The sequence below is a fragment of the Hyperolius riggenbachi genome, chromosome 10, assembly GCF_040937935.1.
Source record: "Hyperolius riggenbachi isolate aHypRig1 chromosome 10, aHypRig1.pri, whole genome shotgun sequence".
NCBI lineage: Eukaryota > Metazoa > Chordata > Amphibia > Anura > Hyperoliidae > Hyperolius > Hyperolius riggenbachi.
The window spans coordinates 264,829,780-264,850,753 of record NC_090655.1 but is presented as its reverse complement, the minus strand read 5'-3'; the positions used below and the strand labels follow the sequence as shown (position 1 = coordinate 264,850,753).

Genomic DNA, 20,974 nt, shown 5'->3' with positions numbered 1-20,974 from the left:
AGTGACCCAGTATAGTGCCCCCAGTATAGTGCCCCAGTATAGCCAGTATAGTGCCCCAGTATAGTGCACCCAGTATAGTGCCCCAGTATAGCCAGTATAGTGCCCCAGTATAGCCAGTATAGCCAGTTTAGTGCCCCAGTATAGTGCCCCAGTATAGCCAGAATAGTGCCCCAGTATAGTGCCCCAGTATAGCCACTTTAGTGCCCCAGGATAGCCAGTATAGTACCCCAGTATAGCTAGTATAGTGCCCCAGAATAGTGCCCCAGTATAGCCAGTTTAGAGCCCTCCCGCCCGTCTCCGCGGCCGCCGCTGTTATTACCTTAACAGCTGCCGCTCTCCCCTCTCCAGCGCGTGTATATTCAAGCAGCGTATCTCCAGGCTGCTCTGTGTGTGATGCGGAAGGAAGCAGGGCAGCGGCTTCCTGTAACGGCGATATGTATCGCCGTTACTATGGTAACCGAGCCCTGCCTCCTTTCGCATCACACACAGAGCAGCCGGGAGATACGCTGCTAGTATATACATGCGCTGGAGACGGGAGAGCGGCTGCTGCTAAGGTAATAACAGCGGCGGCTGCGGGGACGGGCGGGAGGGGGAGAAGAGGACGGCACACCAGGCAACGTTCCGCGGCACACTAGTGTGCCGCGGAACAGTGGTTGAAAAACGCTGCTTTAGCTGTCATTAAGATGACAATTTTCCTGAGACTTCTGCACACCAATGAGGCAATACCTCTGTGTATCCCTTAAAAATGTTTCCAGGCTCGTCAGACACATAATTCATTTATTTGAGGGCCAAGCCTGCTAGGATAAGATTTTCTTGCCCTGCCTAAACCGGTGGGAGGTACGGGGTTCCCCCTCTGCCAGGTATACCTTCAAGCTTCTATTCTGAGTAGGATATTTGAATGGTGCTCATCTTCATCCACTAAGAGATGGGTTGCAATTGAGTGGGCTTTCTCTCCCGTAGCGCTGGGTTTACTCCCTTGGATTAGAGTAAAGACACTAGATACATTCCCCATGGGTCACCCCCCTCACTACAGACATTTCAGTCATTAGCTAGAGACACACATTGTCACGATACCCGGTCCCTTGACCCCAATTCTCCAAAATCAGGGTCAACCACATGGGGAGCGTGTACGTGGACGGAGGATGGAGCCACTAGCAGGTAAAGTATGCAATCACGGACCATCGAAGGCCACATATAGACTGGGGGGGGGGGGTCTGAGCCAGGACAACATCACACATGTGCTCACATATATGGTGGCTACCACGTGGGGCGCGTGGACGAAGCCAGCGGCAGACACTGATGGGTAAAGTATGTAAGCACGGGGCACGTTTCACCCGGTGAGGACATCACCAGAGGCAGTGAGGCGACGTCACCAGGCAGATTCTAGAAATATTTCATGCTCATATTGTTCGTGAATCGGCCTGCGGTTTATGGCACCCAACAGTGAGAGATCAGTCCCTTGGTCGATCTGCCCATACGTCGTATGATGGTTAAGTGGCCTCTGATAAAAGGCTTATGAGCCTCCCAGATAGTTATGTCAGAGACTGAGGGATTGGAATGTAGTGCAACATAATTAGACAATTCACACTGGATAAGCCTAGACTTGCATTTTTCAGCCAGTGGAAATGGATTTAGCCCCCAGAAAAATGATTTGGGGGTGTATACTGGGGACTTATATGTGAAAGAAATTGGTGCATTATCCTCCAGTTCTCTGACACTTATCTCCACCCATTCCAACAATGCAATGTCTCTCTGCTGTACAAAGAAATAATCTATATGAGATGATATTTTATAAAGGCCAGATGTGACTTAAAATCCCTTGCCTAGGGATGTAGCAATCACCAAGTGGCAATCAAGGACCATTTATCCAAGAACTGTCTCATTTGCATCAAAGCGCAAAAAGACATGGATAAGGCTCCTGTGGAGGAATCTATAAGCGAGTGTAATTGGACATTGAGGTATATTCTTATTTTCACTTTAAAGGAATACTGTAGGGGGGTAGGGGGAAAAAGCTCCTGTCCCCGCCTCCGGGTCACTTCTGGAATTTCCGACTTTAAAGTCCACTGCGACTGCACAGCCGTGTCCTCGCTCCCGCTGACGTCACCAGGAACATACTGCACAGACGCAGACTGTACTGGGCCTGCGCAATACACTCCTGGTGACATCAGCGGGAGCAAGGGTGCGGCTTTGCCAGTCAGAAATTCCAGAAGTAAACCAGAGGCAGGGACCGGAGCATCGGTGAGTGGCTGTGCAGGCACAGGATGTCTGCGGGGGACCATTAGAAGTCCCAGGTAAGTTCAACTCTTTCTTCCCCCTGACCCCTACAGTACTTCTTTATGGGAATTTAATTCTGACTCTAAACTGTACAAAGCAGCCATATTAGTTTGACATAAACTCTGGTTGACAAAAATGAAGCATTAGCTTTTTATCACTCTCTTGTCATCAAGAGTGTTTTATTAGCTAGATAAAAGTGTTTTGGCTTCTATTTACTCTTCAGGAGAGCTATGGCTGCTTGCAACTGCAGATCCTGTCTCATTGACGGATAAAGCATCTTGTTTATTAACTTTTGAAATGGAAAATGAAAAAAGTAAACACAGGCAAGAGCTAACTAGACTTAGTACTATATATACACAGTACCCATGTTTATCTCATGTCAACTCAGTTCAGGGACTTAAATGCTTTACAAACCAATGAACTGATTATCATAAAAGAGAGATTCTGTGTAAATGTGACTCCTTAAAGAGAGTCTGAAGCGAGAATAAAGCTATCCCGCGGCTTAACGGGGGTCCCTGATCCCCCAAATCCCATCCGTAATGCGGGGGAGCGCTTCCTGGTTGGGGCAGGGCTAACCGCCGCAGCCCTGCCCCACGCGCGCCTGTCAGCACGTATCTCCGCCTCTCCCCCGCCCCTCTCAGTCTTCCTTCACTGAGAGGGGCGTGGGAGAGGCGGCGATGCGCCGCTGATAGACGTGACTGGAGGCAGGGCTGCAGCCGTTAGCCCTGCCTCCAGGAGCGACCAAGTCTGCGACCAAGTGTCGCAGTGGGGGGTTTGGGGGTCAATGGACCACCGTTTAGCAGCGCTATTGCGGCGGTTTAGCAGGGGCACACGTGCCCCTGCTAACTATGAGCTCTGAAGCGAGATTTATTCTCGCTTCAGAGTCTCTTTAAAGTGGTCTAACATCCAGCATTGCAACTTTGCTTTAAAAGATTGCTTACAGCTTAGAAACTATTATGCCAGATTGTTTTAGCAGAAATTCACTGAATGGATTAAACATGACATTTTAGTGTTGCATTTAGCTAAAAATCCTCCTCCATGCTGAGGTTTAGATACAAATGTATCTATTTACAATGTAAATAAACAAACACCTCTCTGAGAGAGCACAGAGGGCTTCCCAGACAGGCTTTTCAGAGGACTATTTTGCAAGATACATTTGTAACTAAACCTCAGCACGGATGCGGATTTCTAGCTAAATGCAACACTAAAATGTCATGTTTAACCCATTCAGTGAATTTCTGCTTAAAAAAAATCTGGCATAATAGTTTCTAAGCTGTAAGCAATCTTTTAAAGCAAAGTTGTAATGCTGGTTGTTAGACCGCTTTAAGAAAGAAAAGAAAATAGACAAAGGCCTCATTTTACTAAGCTTTATCAGACACTTTATCAAATGTTTGATAATTTACCTCATGGGTAAAATCTAATTTTGAATTCACTAAGGTGTTATAGATTTATTAAACGTTTTATCGATAAAACATTCAACAAATATGTAACACCTTAGTGAATTCAAAATTAGATTTTACCCATGAGGTAAATTATCAAACGTTTGATAAAGTGTTTGATAAAGCTTAGTGAATTGAGGCCAAAGTGTATCAGAACATTTATAGCTAAAACATTTCCCACACAACACAAGTGTCTGATAAGCGGTGACTTACACCAAAATCATTTCCCTTTCTTGGCACATGAATCGGGCTCCTCACCAGTGTGAGATCTCTCATGAATGACAAGGCCTGTTCTACTCCAATAACCTTTCCCACACTGATCACATGTATAGGGCTTCTCCCAAGTGTGATCTCGCTCATGTATGGCAAGGCTTGATTTCCGTGTAAAATATTTTCCACATTGGGCACATGAATAAGTCTTCTTGACAGTGTGAGATCTCTCATGTCTGACAAGGTTTAATCTCTGAGCAAAACATTTTCCACATTCAGCACACGAATAGGGCTTCTCACCGCTGTGAGTTTTCTGATGTTTGATAAGGTTTGATTTACTCACAAAAAATGTCCCACACTCAGCACATGAATAGGGCTTCTCACCAGTGTGAGATCTCTCATGAATGACAAGATGTGATTTCAGTCCAAAACATTTCCCACATTCATCACATGAATAGGGTTTCTCACCAGTGTGAGATTTCTCATGAATGACAAGAGGTGATTTACTCCCAAAACATTTCCCACACTCAGCACATGAATAGGGCTTTTCACCAGTATGAGTTCTCTCATGTGTGACAAGAGTTGATTTCTGTACAAAACATCTGCCACACTTGGCACATGAATAGGGCTTCTCACCAGTGTGAGATCTCTCATGACTGACGAGAGTTGATTTCTGTACAAAACATTTCCCACACTTGGCACATGTATAGGGCTTCTCACCAGTGTGAGATCTCTCATGTCTGACAAGATTTGTTTTATGCCCAAAACATTTCCCACACACAGCACATGAATAGGGCTTCTCACCAGTATGAGATCTCTCATGACTGACAAGGTCTTTTCTATTCCAACAAATTTTCCCACACTGATCACATGAATAGGCATTCTCACCAGTGTGAGATCTCTCATGTGTGTGTAGGTTTGATTTATAGGCAAAGCATTTTCCACACTCAGCACATGAATAGGGCTTTTCACTAGTGTGAGTTCTCTCATGAGAGACAAGATTTGATTTGTGCCCAAAACATTTCCCACACTCAGTACATGAATAAGGCTTCTCACCAGTGTGGGATCTCTCATGTATGACAAGAGTTGATTTCTGTACAAAACCTTTGCCACACTCGGCACATGAATAGGGCTTCTCACCAGTGTGAGATCTCTCATGACTGACAAGACTTGATTTCTGTACAAAACATTTCCCACACTCAGCACACGAATAGCGCTTCTCACCAGTGTGAGATCTCTCATGTGCGACAAGACTTGATTTATGCCCAAAACATTTCCCACATTCAGCACATGAATAGGGCTTCTCACCAGTGTGAGATCTTTCATGACTGACAAGGTCTTGTCTGTTACTACAAATTTTCCCACACTGATCACATGAATAGGCCTTCTCACCAGTGTGTAATCTCTGATGTTTGTGTACGTTTGATTTATGAGCAAAACATTTTCCACACTCAGCACATGAATAGGGTTTCTGACCAGTGTGAGATCTCTCATGTCTGAAAAGACTTGATTTCCGATCAAAACATTTTCCACACTCAGCACATGAATATGGCTTCTCACCAGTGTGAGATCTCTCATGTATGACAAGGTTTGCTTTGTGTACAAAACATTTCCCACACTCAGCACATGAATAGGGCTTCTCGCCAGTGTGAGTTCTCTCATGCTTGACAAGGTCTGACTTCCGAACAAAACCTTTCCCACACTCAGCACACGAATAGGGCTTCTGCCCAGTGTGAGATCTCTCATGCTTGACAAGGTCTGACTTCTGAGCAAAACATTTGCCACACTCAGCACAAGAATAGGGCTTCTCACCAGTGTGAGATCTCTCATGAGTGACAAGCTTTGATTTAAACTCAAAACATTTCCCACACTCAGCACATGAATAAGGTTTCTCACCAGTATGAGATCTCTCAGGCATGGCAAGCTGTGATTTCTGAGTAAAATATTTCCAGGAATAAGATTCTACAGCAGGGGGAGAGCTGTGTTGGGTATGAGGCCCCTCAGGGTTAGACAGGTGAGGGGAGTCTGCAGGAATACTTGGAGTAACCAGGATATCTGCAGGAAACTCTTGCCCAATGACATCATCATCCGTTGTACAGCCTGTGGATACAGAGAGACGAGTCTCTGAGATGTTCCTGATGCCGGGACTCCGCCCTGCAAATAGAGAAACATCATCACTTCCTGTTAGAGAATTCTGAGGGGAGGAACAATTAGCATAAGGGGTGAAAGGAAAGAGGATGGTCGGCACTGCTGTACAACTTCCTTTATTTGGCAATGTGCAGACAAGTAGGCTGTGTGTTACACCATCACTTCACAGTCCATAAGAAGAGACTAAACACGTACCGGTGCGGGGTGGATAATGGCGGGTGCTGGTTGCTGGGAGCCTGACGGCAGTTTCACGCACAAGCGCTTCTTCAGAGGCTATGACAAGGGGGCGGGGCTATATCTGCTCTAGTTGGAGAAAGTGCTTTACTGTAATAGTAACCTGCAATCCAAGATTACAGTGTGGGGAGGTCAGGGAGAGCGAGGCCAAACAACACGGCCGCTATTCCTAATGGAATTACAAGTCCTGCTGCAGCAGCTAATTATACAAGCCACTAACATAATATTCCATGATGAATATAGGTCAGGCCATGCAGAGCAGAGAATCCGGCTGAAATAGCTGACATGTAACAAAAGCTCGGTATACAGAGGCGCCAGAGTAGAGTAAAACGTTTTAAAAACCGTTTAAAAGCAGAGGGGGATGTTAGGGTGGACTTACCTCCCTCTTACAAAAAAGAAATTTCACTCGAGTCTCGATAAAACAGAATTGACAAATAATTTATTCAACTCGGGGTCACGCCCGCGAAACGCGTTGCATTTGTGGAGTTGAATAAATTATTTGTCAATTCTGTTTTATCGAGACTCGAGTGAGTTTTCTTTTTTGTAAGAGGGAGGTAAGTCCACCCTAACATCCCCCTCTGCTTTTAAACGTTTTTTAAAACGTTTTCCTTTACTCTGGCGCCTCTGTATACCGAGCTTTTGCTGATCTTCTAGTCCACCCTGGGTGGAGGGGTGCATCCCCATCTACTATCTACAGAGAGCGACTTCTTAACCTGAGTGGGGTCAGGTCCTAATGCTCCCCACCTGCATTTAAAGTGGTTGCCTATGGGTAATGGGTATGCAAATAGTCAGGATGCCGGGGTCCTCACCCACCCAGGCTTCACACACCTGGTCCGCCGGTGCTCAGACACTCCGTGGCTCACCACTCCACCAACATGTTACGATAACAAAAATACGAGGTCGGCACTCCACTGGCGATAATAAACTTGCGTTTATTCAAAGAGTTGCAAACACGACATGTTTCGGGGTCACCCCCTTCCTCAAGTGTACATACAACCTTGACACACAGTCTTGTTATATACCACAACCACTAAAGTGCACCACACCCTATTATCCAGGACACACCCCTCTGGTCAGCAGACCAAAGTCATATGACATCACTTTGGTCTGCTGACCAGAGGGGTGTGTCCTGGATAATAGGGTGTGGTGCACTTTAGTGGTTGTGGTATATAACAAGACTGTGTGTCAAGGTTGTATGTACACTTGAGGAAGGGGGTGACCCCGAAACATGTCGTGTTTGCAACTCTTTGAATAAACGCAAGTTTATTATCGCCAGTGGAGTGCCGACCTCATATTTTTGTTATGGGTAATGGGTAATCCGTGTTTGTGAGTATATATACACATAAAATTGTATTGAACTCTTCATTTTACCTGACAATACTGCACCATATTGGCCTCTCGATTCTCTTCTTGTTTTTAAGCATGACATGTAACAAGGATTGCCTAATTAGGGACAGGTTACGAGGGATTAAGATTTATTTCAAATGTAACCTTTATTGGTTTAATGCAAATAAAACAGAAAGATTTGCTATTAGAGGATTGTTAACAGCTACATTGATAGCCTCATCTACACCATGCAATTTTTATGTCCGGTTCGATTCAATTCGATTCAATCCGACATGTCCGATCGGGATTCGATTCAATTTGCCATTGTTTTGCAATGGCAAATTCAATCGAATTGAATCGAATCCCGGACATGTCGGAATAAATTGAATCGAATTGGACAAAAAATTGTATGGTGTACATGGGGCTTAAGGAGAACTGGGGAGAAGATTGTGTCTCAAAATGAAAAGCAGGATTGATAACATATCTATCCTTGACTCTCCCATCTCTCACTTTAATAGCAACTATTTACATGTCATAAAACACAAGATTCCCTACATGTTTCGCCTCCTGCAGAGGCTTCATCAGGGGTGACCGTATCTAGTGCTTCATACAAAGTGCTAGTGCATCGAGGTGCATTCACAGAAAAATATTTATACTACAATTTGTGATGATCCGCTCAGCTGGCTGCACAGGCAGACAGCTGTTTGTCCATTCCTCTAGTCTGTGGGCTGCAGGTCTCTGGAACAGAGACCTGTCTTTCCATTGCAAGTTTCTGGTCTGTTCTCTTGCTGGGGAATTTGCATACATTCGTTATGCAAATCCCCTACCTGCCTTCTTTGATGACTGGCACTATAAGAGCTTTATGTTTCCCAGAAGGCTTTGCTGGTCATTTCCCTTCCATGGTCTGTTCCTGATGGACACTGCTGGAGTGTCAGCCATTGCTATCTAGTATAGTTAATTCCTGGGGGTTGCTTTAGGCTCCCCTTCTAGCCCAGTCAGGTTGTATTATCTGTTTGTTTGTTCTGTTGCCATTGTCCTGTCCCAACGGCGGTCGTCAGGAAATGGTTCTGATCTCTGTTCTTGGAGTATAGCTGGTGCAGCGGTTGCTACCAGCTATCTCTTTTGATCTGTCTCTTTGGATCGTGCTAGCCACTTTTCGCTAGCGCTGTGGATCCTTCTGTTCTGTCTCCTGGGATCGCGCTAGCCACTTTCGCTAGTGCTGTGGATCCTATCTCTCGCTTGTCCCTGTTTTCGTGTGTCTGTCTTGTCTGCTACGCTTGCTGGAGGCTCGGTGAGGTAACCGTTAAGCAAGCGCTCGCATCCTCTGTTTCATGTTTGTCTGTTAATGGTTAGTTAGGCGTGCTTGTCTCTATTGTGCTTAACACGTGGAGACCGCGCATAACCGCGTGCACTGTTGCGAATGAGTGCGGTGTTCGCGGTTAGCTAGCGTTTGTTATTTTCCGTATCTCCTCATTGTATTATTTGCTGTGCCTTTGCTACCCTCGTGCCCTGTTTTGCTCAGTCTTGTGTCTCTGTCGGCAATCGCCATTCTTGCGATTGCATTCCCACTTCGTTTCCGCTGTTGTGTGTTCACCATCGCTGGGTGGCGACTAGTGTGGTAGACACACATTGGTTCTGTCCCTTTGATCTGTTTCTTGTGGGCTATCCAGCCCTGCCTGATCGTACCTTGTCCTGGATCTGTACAATTCCCGTCTGGCATCTGTGGCTGTGCAGCGACTGTGTTCGCCTGCACTCCACAGCGCCATCTGCCGGAGGGAATTGCCCTCTGCGGGTGCATAGCACCTAGCCTGGGTGTCCTCAATAATACGCTTGTGGAGGAAATCCGCCGCGTCAGCGCACGTCTGGTGCGCTGACCGCGAATACGATTCCACAATCGTTACACAATTACTGTAATTCAATGTAGCAGCAGGAAGGCTCCCTATTTGAACCCCAGAGGGGATGCGCCCCACATTTGTTCTATGACACACCTTGGGGACCCTCATAAATTAAGCTTTGCCAGAGTATTACACATGTCAGTCCAACTAGGGAGCAAAAAGTCCTAAGAGAAGAAGCAGAACTGATTTTATGTAATGACACCCGATGGCCACTAGGCCATAAAGGATACATGAGGTGATCTGAAAAATACAAGTTTCACTCACTTGGGGCTTCTTCCTGCCGCTAGAAGTCTGTTAGGTCCCACAGTGCAGTTCCGCTCTGCCAAGGCCTCCGCTCTCCAGATTGCGACCTGTGGCTGGTGACGATCTTCTGCACATGCTCAGGTCTCGGGATTGCTTTCCTGTTGCTGGGAGGGCCATGTGTTTGTGCGGTTCAACTCCCTCTGAACTGTGCCAAGGTAGATTGCTCCCGGCGATGGGAGTGCGCTCACAAGAGCTAATGACTTACCTGTACATGTGCAGGAGATCCTGACCCAGCCAAAGGTCACAATCTTATGAATGGGAGAGCGGAGGCCTGGCGCAGAGCGGAACTATGACCTGGGACCTAACAGACCTCTAGGGGCTGGAAGAAGCCCCGGGTGAGTAAAGCTTATGTTTCAGATCACCTCCTGTGTACCTGACTAGATAGATTTCTTTTCTTTTCTACACCCTAAACAAAAATTGTAATGTTGACTAGTTAAGCCAGCTAACTTGGCTTGTTAATTTAAAGGAACTCCAAGAGAAGAGACCCAGCACTGTCTTCAAGCGTATTATAAGCTCTTTATTTATTTAAAGCATCAAAAAGACTTTAAAAAGGGCAAGTCTGTGCGACGTTACAATCTGACAAGCCCTCTGAATACATACATAGTGCCTGCTCCACTAGGGAGCCAATCAAAATGGTCTGGACGCCCTGTCGTTAACCAATCAGGCTAAGTTCCTACTTGTAAACCCTCCCATCTGGTGGAGGACCTGATGGGGAACTGCATCTATTTATATACGCCAATCGTTTTAAAATGGCCACTGGAGGGCCGACCAATAAGGGCAGAGCATCTCCTGAATGAAAAAACGTCATATAACCGCCCTGCGGAAATCCGCATTGAAAATCTGCATGTGGTTAAAATCAATGCGTATGCGTAAAAACGTACGCGTAAAACACCCGGAAGCGTAAATCGTCTAAGACATAGACGCTCCAATCCAATCGCCTATACCGGTCACGCACAAAACTTGTCTTTTCAGGCCAAAAAGTGCACATGATTCTAAAATAGGATTGAGTATAAACAATGTAGAATAAGAAAAATGAACAAAAAAAGTTAGCGCTCGGTGTCTGGTGGCCACCCAAAGCGGCGGCCAGACACCGAACGTTGCAACAAAACCAAACAAAAATAATAACATCTCACACACCCAGACTGGCGTCTGGCGGCGGCCAGTCTGGGCTGGCGAGAACAAAAAATACCAATTCCGTCCCGACTGGCATCCACACCTGGCGGCCAGTCGGGAGAGACACAAGTAAAACACAAAACACCCACAAGACATTTGAAGGCCAGCCCGGACCGGCGGCTACACACCAGCGGCGGCCAGTCCAGGATAGCCAACAAATCAAAATAAGAAAATAAAAAAAATCGAAACCCCTCTCCCTCCCGACCGGCGGTCACTAAAGTGCGGCAGCCGTTCGGGGAGGATCAGGGGAAAAAAGAAGCAGAACCAACCCGAGAAAAAGACTTCAGGCGTCCAGACCAAATTATTATCATCTATCTTTAACCACTTGAGGACCCACCCTTTACCCCCCCTTAAGGACCAGCGCTGGTTTGAGTGATCTGTGCTGGGTGGGCTCTGCAGCCCCCAGCACAGATCAGGGTGCAGGCAGGGAGATCAGATTGCCCCCCTTTTTTCCCCCCTATGGGGATGATGTGCTGGGGGGGTCTGATCTCTCCTGCCTGCTGTGGGTGGCGGGGGGGGGCACCTCAAAGCCCCCCTCCGCGGCGAAATCCTCCCCCTCCCTCTCCTACCTGGCCCCCTCCTGGAGATCCGGCTGCACAGGACGCTATCCGTCCTGTGCAGCCAGTGACAGGCTGTCTCCTGTCACATGGCGGCGATCCCCGGCCGCTGATTGGCCGGGGATCGCCGATCTGCCTTACGGCGCTGCTGCGCAGCAGCGCCGTACAAATGTAAACAAAGCGGATTATTTCCGCTTGTGTTTACATCTAGCCTGCGAGCCGCCATCGGCGGCCCGCAGGCTATTCACGGAGCCCCCCGCCGTGATTTGACAGGAAGCAGCCGCTCGTACGAGCGGCTGCTTCCTGATTAATTAGGCTGCAGCTGGCGACGCAGTACTGCGTCGCTGGTCCTGCAGCTGCCACTTTGCCGACGCACGTTATGAGTGTGCGGTCGGCAAGTGGTTAAACACATGGACCCAACTACCACTCCCGGTTGAGACCCCCAGGACCAAGGGCGTCCAGCTTCCTGATCCAAAACAGCTCCCGTCTCAGTAATTGTTTGACCCTATCACCCCCCCCCCCCTCCGTGGCGGGGGGACAGAGTCGATCACTTGGACCCTCAGGGGCAGCGAAGAAGATACACAGCATATACAGAGTCACATGTGTAATATGTTGTGTATCTTCTTCGCTGCTCCTGCGGATTGATTTATGTGGGAATGACCACACAGATACTTAAAGAGAACCAGAGCTGAAAAGCTAAAACATTTTATACATACCTGGGGCTTCCTCCAGCCCCATAAGCCTGGATCGCTCCCACGCCGCCGTCCTCCGCTGCCTGTATTCGCCGGTACCGGGTCCCGTACTTTCAGCCAGTCGGCGGAAGCACGCGGCCAATTGTCCGCATCACGGGTGCTCTCTCCTTATCCTTACGCGTGCGGCGCCTTACTGCGCAGCCGCATGCGTAAGGGTATGGAGGGAGCCCCTTGCATGCGGACAATTGGTCACGTCCGCCGGAAGTGACGGGACCCGGTACCGGCGAAAGAGGAAGCGGAGGATTGCGGCTTGGGAGCAATCCGGGCTTATGGGGCTGGAGGAAGCCCCAGGTATGTATGAAATCTTTTTATTTTTTTAACTGTCCTTCCTCTCTGGTTCCCTTTAAAATGCGCATCTCAGCGTATAAATCAGCTATCCACTCTGGCACATCTGAACAAGCGGTTGCTAGCCATTTTTCTGCCTGTCGCCATAATGTTAGCCAGTTGAGGGTCCAAGTGATCGACTCTGTCCCCCCACCACGGAGGGGGGAGTGGTAGGGTCAAACAATTACTGACACGGGAGCTGTTTTGGATCAGGAAGCTGGATGCCCTTGGACGCCCATTTTGATTGGCTCCCTAGTGGAGCAGGCACTATTTAAAGCAGATTGAACCTGTATGTGTTCAGAGGGCTTGTCAGCTTGAAAAAGAGAGGAGCCTCCTCTCGAAACGTCGCACAGACTTGCCCTTTTTAAGTCTTTTTGATGCTTTAAATAAATAAAGAGCTTATAATACGCTTGAAGACGGTGCTGGGTCTCTTCTCTTGGAGTTTCTACCTGCTGTTCCTGGAGACAGAGGGACAACGACCAAAAGCACGTCGCATCTGGATGGTTGGGTGCTGCCTGTCACTACTTGTCTACTGTTAATTTAAAGGACTACTGTAGGGGGTTCAGGGGAAAATGAGTTGAACTTACCTGGGCTTCTAATGGTCCCCCACAGACATACTGTGCCCGCGCACCCAGTCATTGATGCTCCGACCCCGGATCACTTCTGGAATTTCAGACGTTAAAGTCTGAAAACCACTGCGCCTGCGTTGCCATATCCTCGCTCCCACTGATGTCACCAGGAGCGTACTGCGCAGGCCCAGTATGGTCTGTGCCTGCGCAGTATGCGCCTGGTGACATAAGCGAGAGCGAGGACATGGCAACGCAGGCGCAGTGGTTTTCAGACTTTAACGTCTGAAATTCCATAAGTGATCCGGAGGCGGGGCCGGAGCATCAGTGAGCTAGAAGCCCCGGGTAAGTTCAACTCATTTTCCCCGACCCTCCTACAGTAGTGCTTTAACCCATCTTGGGAACAACTGATAGCCTAACAACGTAAGAGGAAAGTAGGGATGGCTCCAATAATTCTGATGCTCCTGTGTGCCCCCTTCATTTCTTCCTCCACACCTCCTGTGCCCCCCCTTCATTTCTTCCTCTGCACCTCCTGTGTGCCTCCTTCATTTCTTCCTCTGCACCTCCTGTGTGCCCCCTCTATTCCTTCCTTTGCACCTCCTGTGTGCCCCCTTCATTCCTTCCTCTGTACCTCCTGTGTGCCCACTTCAGTGCATCCTCTGCGCTTCCTGTGTGCCCTCTTCATTCCTCCCTCTGCACCTCCTGTGTGCCCCCTTAATTTCTTCCTCCGCACCTCCTGTGTTCCGCCTTCATTTCTTCCTCTGCACCTCCTGTGTGCCCCTTCATGTTTTCCTCCGCACCTCCTGTGTGCCCCTTTCATTCCTTCCTCTGCACCTCCTGTGTGCCGCCTTCATTTCTTCATCTGCACCTCCTGTGAGTCTCCTTCAATTCTTTTGTGTCCACTTCATTCCTTCCTCTGCACCTCCTGTGTGCCTTCCTCATTTCTTCATCTGCACCTCCTGTGTGCCCCCCTTCATGTCTTCCTCCGCTCCTCCTGTGTGCCCCCTTCATGTCTTCCTCCGCTCCTCCTGTGTGCCCCCTTCATGTCTTCCTCCGCTCCTCCTGTGTGCCCCCTTCATTCCTTCTTCTGCACCTCCTGTGTGCCACCTTCTTTCCTCCCTGTGCACCTCCTGTGTGCCCCCTTAATTCCTTCCTCTGTACCTCCTGTGTGCCCCCCTTCAGTGCTTCCTCTGCACTTCCTTTGCTCCTCCTCCGTGCCCCCTTTCATTCCTCCCTCTGCTCTTCCTGTGAGTCCCCTTCATGTCTTCCTCTGCTCCTCCTGTGCCCCCTTCAGTGCTCACTCTGCTCCATCAGTGTGCCCCCTTCATTTCTTCCTTTGCACCTCCTGTGTGCTCCGTTCAGTGCATCCTCTGCAACTGTTGTGTGTCCCCTTCAGCGTCTCCTCTGCAGCTTCTGTGTGCCCCCTTCAGTGCCTGCTCTGCACCTCCTGTGTGCCCCCTTCATTTCTTTTTCCGCACCTCCTGTGTGCCCCGTTCAATTCCCCTTCTGTGTCCCCCTTCATTCCTTCCTCTGCACCTTCTGTGTGCTCCCTTCATTTCTTCATCTGCTCCTCATGTGAGCCCCCTTTATTCCTTCCTCCGCACCTCCTGTGTGCTCTCTTCATTGCTTCCGCTACATCTCCAGTGTGCCCCTTTAATTTCTTCCTCCGCACCTCCTGTGTTCTGCCTTCATTTCTTCCTCTGCACCCCCTGTGTGCCCCCTTAATTTCTTCCTCTGCACCTCCTGTGTGCCCCCTTCATGTTTTCCTCCGCACCTCCTGTGTGCCCCTTTCATTCCTTCCTCTGCACCTCCTGTGTGCCGCCTTCATTTCTTCCTCTGCACCTCCTGTGTGCCCCCTTCATTTCTTCATATGCACTTCCTGTGTGTCTCCTTCATTTCTTCCTCCGCACCTCCTGTGTGCCCCTTCAATTCTTTTGTGCCCCCTTCATTCCTTCCTCTGCACCTCCTGTGTGCCCCCTTCATTCTTCCTCTGCACCTCCTGTGTGCCGCCTTCATTTCTTCATCTGCACCTCCAGTGTGTCTCCTTCATTTCTTCCTCTGCACATCCTGTGTGCCCCCTTCATTTCTTCCTCTGCACCTCCTGTGTGCCCCCTTCAGTGCCTCCTCTGAACCTCCTGTGTGCCCCTTCAGGGTTTCCTCTGCACCTCCTGTGTGTTCCCTTCATTTAATCCACTCCACCTCCTGTGTGCCCCCTTCATTCCTTCCTCTGCACCTCCAGTGTGCTCTCTTCAGTGCTTCCTCTGCACTTCCTGTGTGCTCCCTTCATTTCTTCCTCTGCTCCTCCTGTGTGCCCCCTTCCTTTCTTCTTTGCACCTCCTGTGTGCCCCCTTCATTCCTCCCTCTGCATCTCCTGTGTGCCCCCTTCATTTCTTCCACTGTACCTCCTGTGTGCCCCCTTCATTCCTTCCTCTGTACCTCCTGTGTGCCCCCTTCAGTGCTTCCTTTGCTCCTCCTGCGTGCCCCCTTCATTCTTCCCTCTGCACCTCCTGTGAGTCCCCTTCATACCTTCCTCTGCTCCTCCTGTGTGCCCCTTCAGTGCTCACTCTGCTCCACCCGTGTGTCCCCTTCATTTCTTCCTCTGCACCTCCTGTGTGCCCCCTTCATTCCTTCCTCTGCACCTCCTGTGTGCCTTCCTCAGTTCTTCATCTTCACCTCCTGTGTGCCCCCTTCATTCCTTCCTCTGCACCTCCTGTGTGCCCCATTCATTTGTTCCTCTGCACCTCCTGTGTGTCCCTTTATTTCTTCCTCTGCACTTTCTGTGTGCCCTTTCATTTCTTCCCCTGCATCTCCTGTGTTCCCCCTTTCATTTCGTCCTCTGTACCTCCTGTGTGCCCCCTTCATTTCTTCCTCTGCACCTCCTGTGTGCCCTCTTCATTTCTTCCTCTGCACCTCCTGTGTGCCCCCTTCAATGCCTCCTCTGAACCACCTGTGTGCCCCTTCAGTGTTTCCTTTGCACTCGCTGTGTGTCCCCTTCATTTTTTCCACTCCACCTCCTGTGTGCCCCCTTCATTCCTTCCTCTGCTCCTCCAATGTGCCCCCTTCAGTGCTTCCTCTGCACTTCCTGTGTGCCCCCTTCATTTCTTCCTCTGCTCCTCCTGTGTGCCCCCTTCATTTCTTCCTCTGCACCTCCTGTGTGCTCCCTTCATTACTTTCTCCGCACCTCCTGTGTGCCCCCTTCATTCCTCCCTCTGCACCTCCTGTGTGCTCCCTTCATTTCTTCCCCTGCACCTCCTGTGTGTCCCCTTCATGTTTTCTTCAGCACTTTCCTGTGTGCCACCTTCTTTCCTGTGTGCCTGCAGGGGGCACATTCCTCCTTCCCTCACTCACAGTGAGACCGCTCTACTCCAGCTACCTGTGTGGCCTCTTCCAACCACAAAATTATCATAAACTCCCCTCCAAATGGCCGTCTGAGTTTACCAATCACGTGGCAGGAGAGGAGGAGTAAGCAGCCAAACATGTGACCCAACAGAGCTATCATACTGTAGCTTAAATATTGACTTTTTTTTACTTACCTGGGGCTTCCTCCAGCCCCAAAAGCATGGATGTGTCCCTCGCCATCCTCCCGCAGTCCTCTGTTCAGCTGCAGTCAAGCCCCGGTACGCGGCTCAGCCAGGCTCAGTCTGACTGACGTCAGCCGGGGCTTTCTGCGCTTGTGCAGAAGGTCCCCACATGCGCAGAAGGCCCCCCACTGACATCACTGAGCCGCTTACCGGAGAAGATTGCAGCTTAACGGAGGCGCTTAGGAGGGCGGCGAAGGGACACATCCATGCTTATGGGGCTGGAGGAAGCCCCGAGTAAGTAAAAAAATGGCAATATGACTCATCTCTAGAGTCTCTTTAAAGGGTCCACATTACAGGAGCATTAAAAGGCAAAAAGTGGAACATGGTGGCGCTCCAGGTGCAAGCCTGGAATGGCTGTGTCTAAAAACGGCATTGACTCACCTGTTCTGCCCTCTGCAAGAGTGTCATCCACTTTATTGGTGCCCATCACATCTCCAACTTCCGCAGATTGCTGATCACTCCTCACATATGTCTCTTCTTCTTCCACTTTAATTGTCCTTATCATGTCTCCCTCCTCCATAGACTGCTGATCACTCCTCACATATGTCTCTTCATCTTCCATTTTAATTATTCTCATCATGTCACCCGCCTCCATAGACTGCTGATCACTCCTCACATACGTCTCTTCATCTTCCATTTTAATTATTCTCATCATGTCACCCTCCTCCATAGACTGCTGATCACCCCTCATATAAGTCTCTCCTTCTTCCTCTTTCTTTCTCATCACGTCACCCTCCTCTATGGTCTGCTGATCACTCCTCACATATGTCTCTTCTTCTTCCTCTTTAATTGTCCTCATCATGTCTCCCTCCTCTATAGACTGCTGATCACCCCTCACATACGTCTCTTCTTTTTCCTCTTTACTTGTCCTCATCATGTCACCCTCCTCCATAGACTGCTGATCCCTTCTCACATATGTCTCCTCTTCTTCCTCTTTAATTGTCCTCATCATGTCTCCCTCCTCCATAGACTGCTGATCACTCCTCCCATATGTATCTTCCTCTTTCATTTTCCTCATCATGTCACCCTCCTCCATATACTGCTGATCACTCCTCACATACGTCTCTTCTTCTTCCTCTTTAATTGTCCTCATCATATCACTCTCCTCCATATACTTCTGATCACTCCTCACATAAGTCTCTCCTTCCTTTTTATTTCTCATCATGTCACCCTTCTCCACAGACTGCTGATCATTTATCATATATGTCTCTTCTTCTTCCTCTTTCACCCCGGCACTTGTATGTATCAGATTTCCACCCTGAGTGCAAGAAATGAAAGATAAATTTAATTTCTAACACAGATGACAGCATATGCAGAAATAAACAATGTCACACAGTTTAGGGTCTCTGGGTACTTTTACCCTCATTTACCTTGTAATGGTGGGGGATGGTGGGATCTTCCTGTGGACAATTCTGGGAATAAAGAGGACCTGTACATCTCTCTGGTGGGTTTCTGTTGCTGGATACATCTGTAGGAAACGCACACACACTGACTAAATAAATTGCCTCTATGTGATTATCAGATGATGGGGGATCTAGGTGGACCCTTCATACTGCTCTCTCCTTTACTACAAGAAATTAAAGTCTCCTCTTACCTGGTGATGTGAGGGGCGGCTGATTCTCCATCATGGCCTCCTTGTAGAGGTCCTTGTGTCCTTCTATATGCTGGCCCTCCTCCGCAGAGAAACAGACAGTGACATCCTGACACCTTACAGGAACCTGACACACACAAGGATACCATTACCACCCAGACACACCCCTTATTATTACTGGATATTGTCCCATAATTCCCTGCACCGCTCACCTCTCCTGTCAGCAGCTCCATCACCTTTCTGATGCCTTCCAGAATCTTTTGCTTTTTGTGTCTCTCAGGTATCAGGGAGTGAGTTGGGGACAACGTGATGGTCACAGGATCACCAGACTTCTAAAGGAGTAAAACTCTGCATAGACAGACCATAAATATTGTCACATGACCTCCCAGAACCCTCCTAACCAGAGCCAGATTAAGACCATACAGGGCTGGAAGCAGAGCAATAAATGTAGTCATCCGCCCTGTTTATGAATTGAAAGGGTGACCTGGGAAATTGCAAGATCTCAACCCAATAGACAGGCAATAGGAGGCTGCAATTCATTGTACTGCTGTAGAGACAGTCTAGCTTCTATCTGCAGGCCACACTCCTGTTATCAGACAGCTGAGTGGTCTCCCAATACCAGAGTTAAGGAGCTGGTACTTCAGAATTTATTAGCACTATGCCCCCAGATACATAAATTAAGCCCCCCCCCCCCCCCCCCATACAAGAATTATGTAGACATATGTGTCTTCCAATTAGCAGTATTAGATAGAAATGTGAGTATTCCAGTTAGCAGCATTAGGTAAAAAAATGTTCCCCTCAAATTGTATTAGGTAGCTGGAGTGACCCCAATAGTATAAGGTGGCCAGAGGATCCACCCATTATTAGGTAGCCAGAGGTGTTTCCTCAGCATTGGTCTCTAGATACCCTCACTATATATGATCAAATGTCCGTCCCCCAAGGTATAGGTAGCCATTTGTCCCCTCCCCCAGTATAGGTAGCCATTTGTCCCCTCCCTCAGTATAGGTAGCCATGTGTCCCATCCCTCAGTATAGGTAGCCATGTGTCCTATCCCTCAGTATAGGTAGCCATGTGTCCTATCCCTCAGTATAGGTAGCCATGTGTCCCCTCCCCCCAGTATAGGTAGCCATTTGCCCCCTCCCTCAGTAAAGGTAGTCATTTGTCTCCTCCCTCAGTATAGGTAGCCATAAGTCCCCTCCCCTAGTATAGGTAGACATGTGTCCCCTCCCCCAGTATAGGTAGCCATTTGTCTCCTCCCCCAGTATAGGTAGCCATTTCTCCCCTCCCTCAGTATAGGTAGCCATTTGTCCCCTCCCCCAGTATAGGTAGCCATTTCTCCCCTCCCTCAGTATAGGTAGCCATGTGTCCCCTCCCCCAGTATAGGTAGTCATTTGTCCCCTCTCCCAGTATAGGTAGTCATTTGTCCCCTCCCCCTGCATAGGTAGCCATTTGTCTCCTCCCTCAGTATAGGTAGCCATGTGTCCCCTTCCCCAGTATAGGTAGCCATTTGTCCTTTGCACAAGTAAAGGTGGGCATACATGGTACAATTTTTCATGTTTTTCGATTAGATAATTCAGTTCGATTATTCCGTTAGATCGTTAAAATTTCTTGATCGAAAAAAAAAATATTTTCAACTTTCAGTCGATTCGATCATGTAGATCGAATATACGGGATGATCAAACGTTTTTATTGTACCATGTATGGCCACCATTAAGCCATTTGACTTGCTGAAGTCGAGGGTCTGATGAATTCAACCCGAAATCAACACACTCTGCAGGATAATGTTCAAGCATCAGTCACAGAGCTAAAGATACACGGGGTGGATATTCCAACAAGACAAAGAGCCAAAACACAGGTGAGAATCTACAGAGGCATTCATGCAGAGGGAGAAGCATAAAGATATGGAATGGGGGTCACAGTCCCCGGGCATCATGGGAAATCTATGGGATGATATGAAGCAGGCTGTCCATGCTCAGCAGCTATCACATGTAACTGAGCTGCAGAGATTTGTATAGAAGAATGGTGAAAATGACCTCCATCCAGAATCCAGAGTCTCATAAAAGGCTTAAGAGACCTCTAGAGGCTGTTATATTTACAGAAGGAGGCTCAGCTAACTACTGCTCGCCCATATCGACGTCTGTACTAATCCCCCACTGCTCCCCCATACCTGTGCCTGTACCCAGAGCTGGGACAAGGTCCTCCAGCACCCAAGTCTCAGACACCAAAGTGCACCCCTCCATCCCTCTCACCTAGGGTTGCCACCTGCCCGGTATTCCCCCGGCCCAGCCGGAAAATTAATTAAAAAGCCACTGCCGGAAATATGTTTTTACCGGCAATGTATCTGCCCGGTAATTTGGACAGACTGTCCCACAAGAGCAGAGGGGGAGACGCCTGGTCTGTTACAATACTTCTAACAACTGGGATGAGGCTACAGGCTGTTCTCCCCCTCCCTCCTGTTTAATGAGCAGCTCCCTGTCAGCAGACTACAGGACTCTGAGCCGCTTAGACTTCAGTGTAGAGGAGAGGAATGTCTCCTCCCCCCTCCTCCTCCCGGAGACTTCAGAGGGCCAGAGAGAGGGAGAGACAGACACGTGCAACTGC

At 48.7% G+C, this 20,974-nt stretch overlaps 2 protein-coding genes across 2 annotated transcripts in view; both read right to left on the bottom strand.

Moving 5' to 3' along the window:
- LOC137535386 (zinc finger protein 585A-like) overlaps window positions 1-20,974 on the bottom strand; it is a 764,031-nt gene that overhangs the window by 728,463 nt on the left and 14,594 nt on the right. The window contains exons 2-5 of the mRNA XM_068257216.1: window positions 18,586-18,721; window positions 18,377-18,500; window positions 18,153-18,250; window positions 17,164-18,040 (exon numbers count right to left, since the gene is read on the bottom strand). Of these exons, the coding sequence (XP_068113317.1) occupies window positions 17,164-18,040; window positions 18,153-18,250; window positions 18,377-18,500; window positions 18,586-18,606 (1,120 nt within the window). The 5' untranslated portion in view covers window positions 18,607-18,721. The remainder of the gene's footprint in view (window positions 1-17,163; window positions 18,041-18,152; window positions 18,251-18,376; window positions 18,501-18,585; window positions 18,722-20,974) is intronic.
- LOC137535434 (zinc finger protein 208-like) overlaps window positions 3,856-20,974 on the bottom strand; it is a 126,827-nt gene continuing 109,708 nt past the window's right edge. The window contains exons 8-9 of the mRNA XM_068257268.1: window positions 15,078-15,091; window positions 3,856-5,746 (exon numbers count right to left, since the gene is read on the bottom strand). Of these exons, the coding sequence (XP_068113369.1) occupies window positions 3,934-5,746; window positions 15,078-15,091 (1,827 nt within the window). The 3' untranslated portion in view covers window positions 3,856-3,933. The remainder of the gene's footprint in view (window positions 5,747-15,077; window positions 15,092-20,974) is intronic.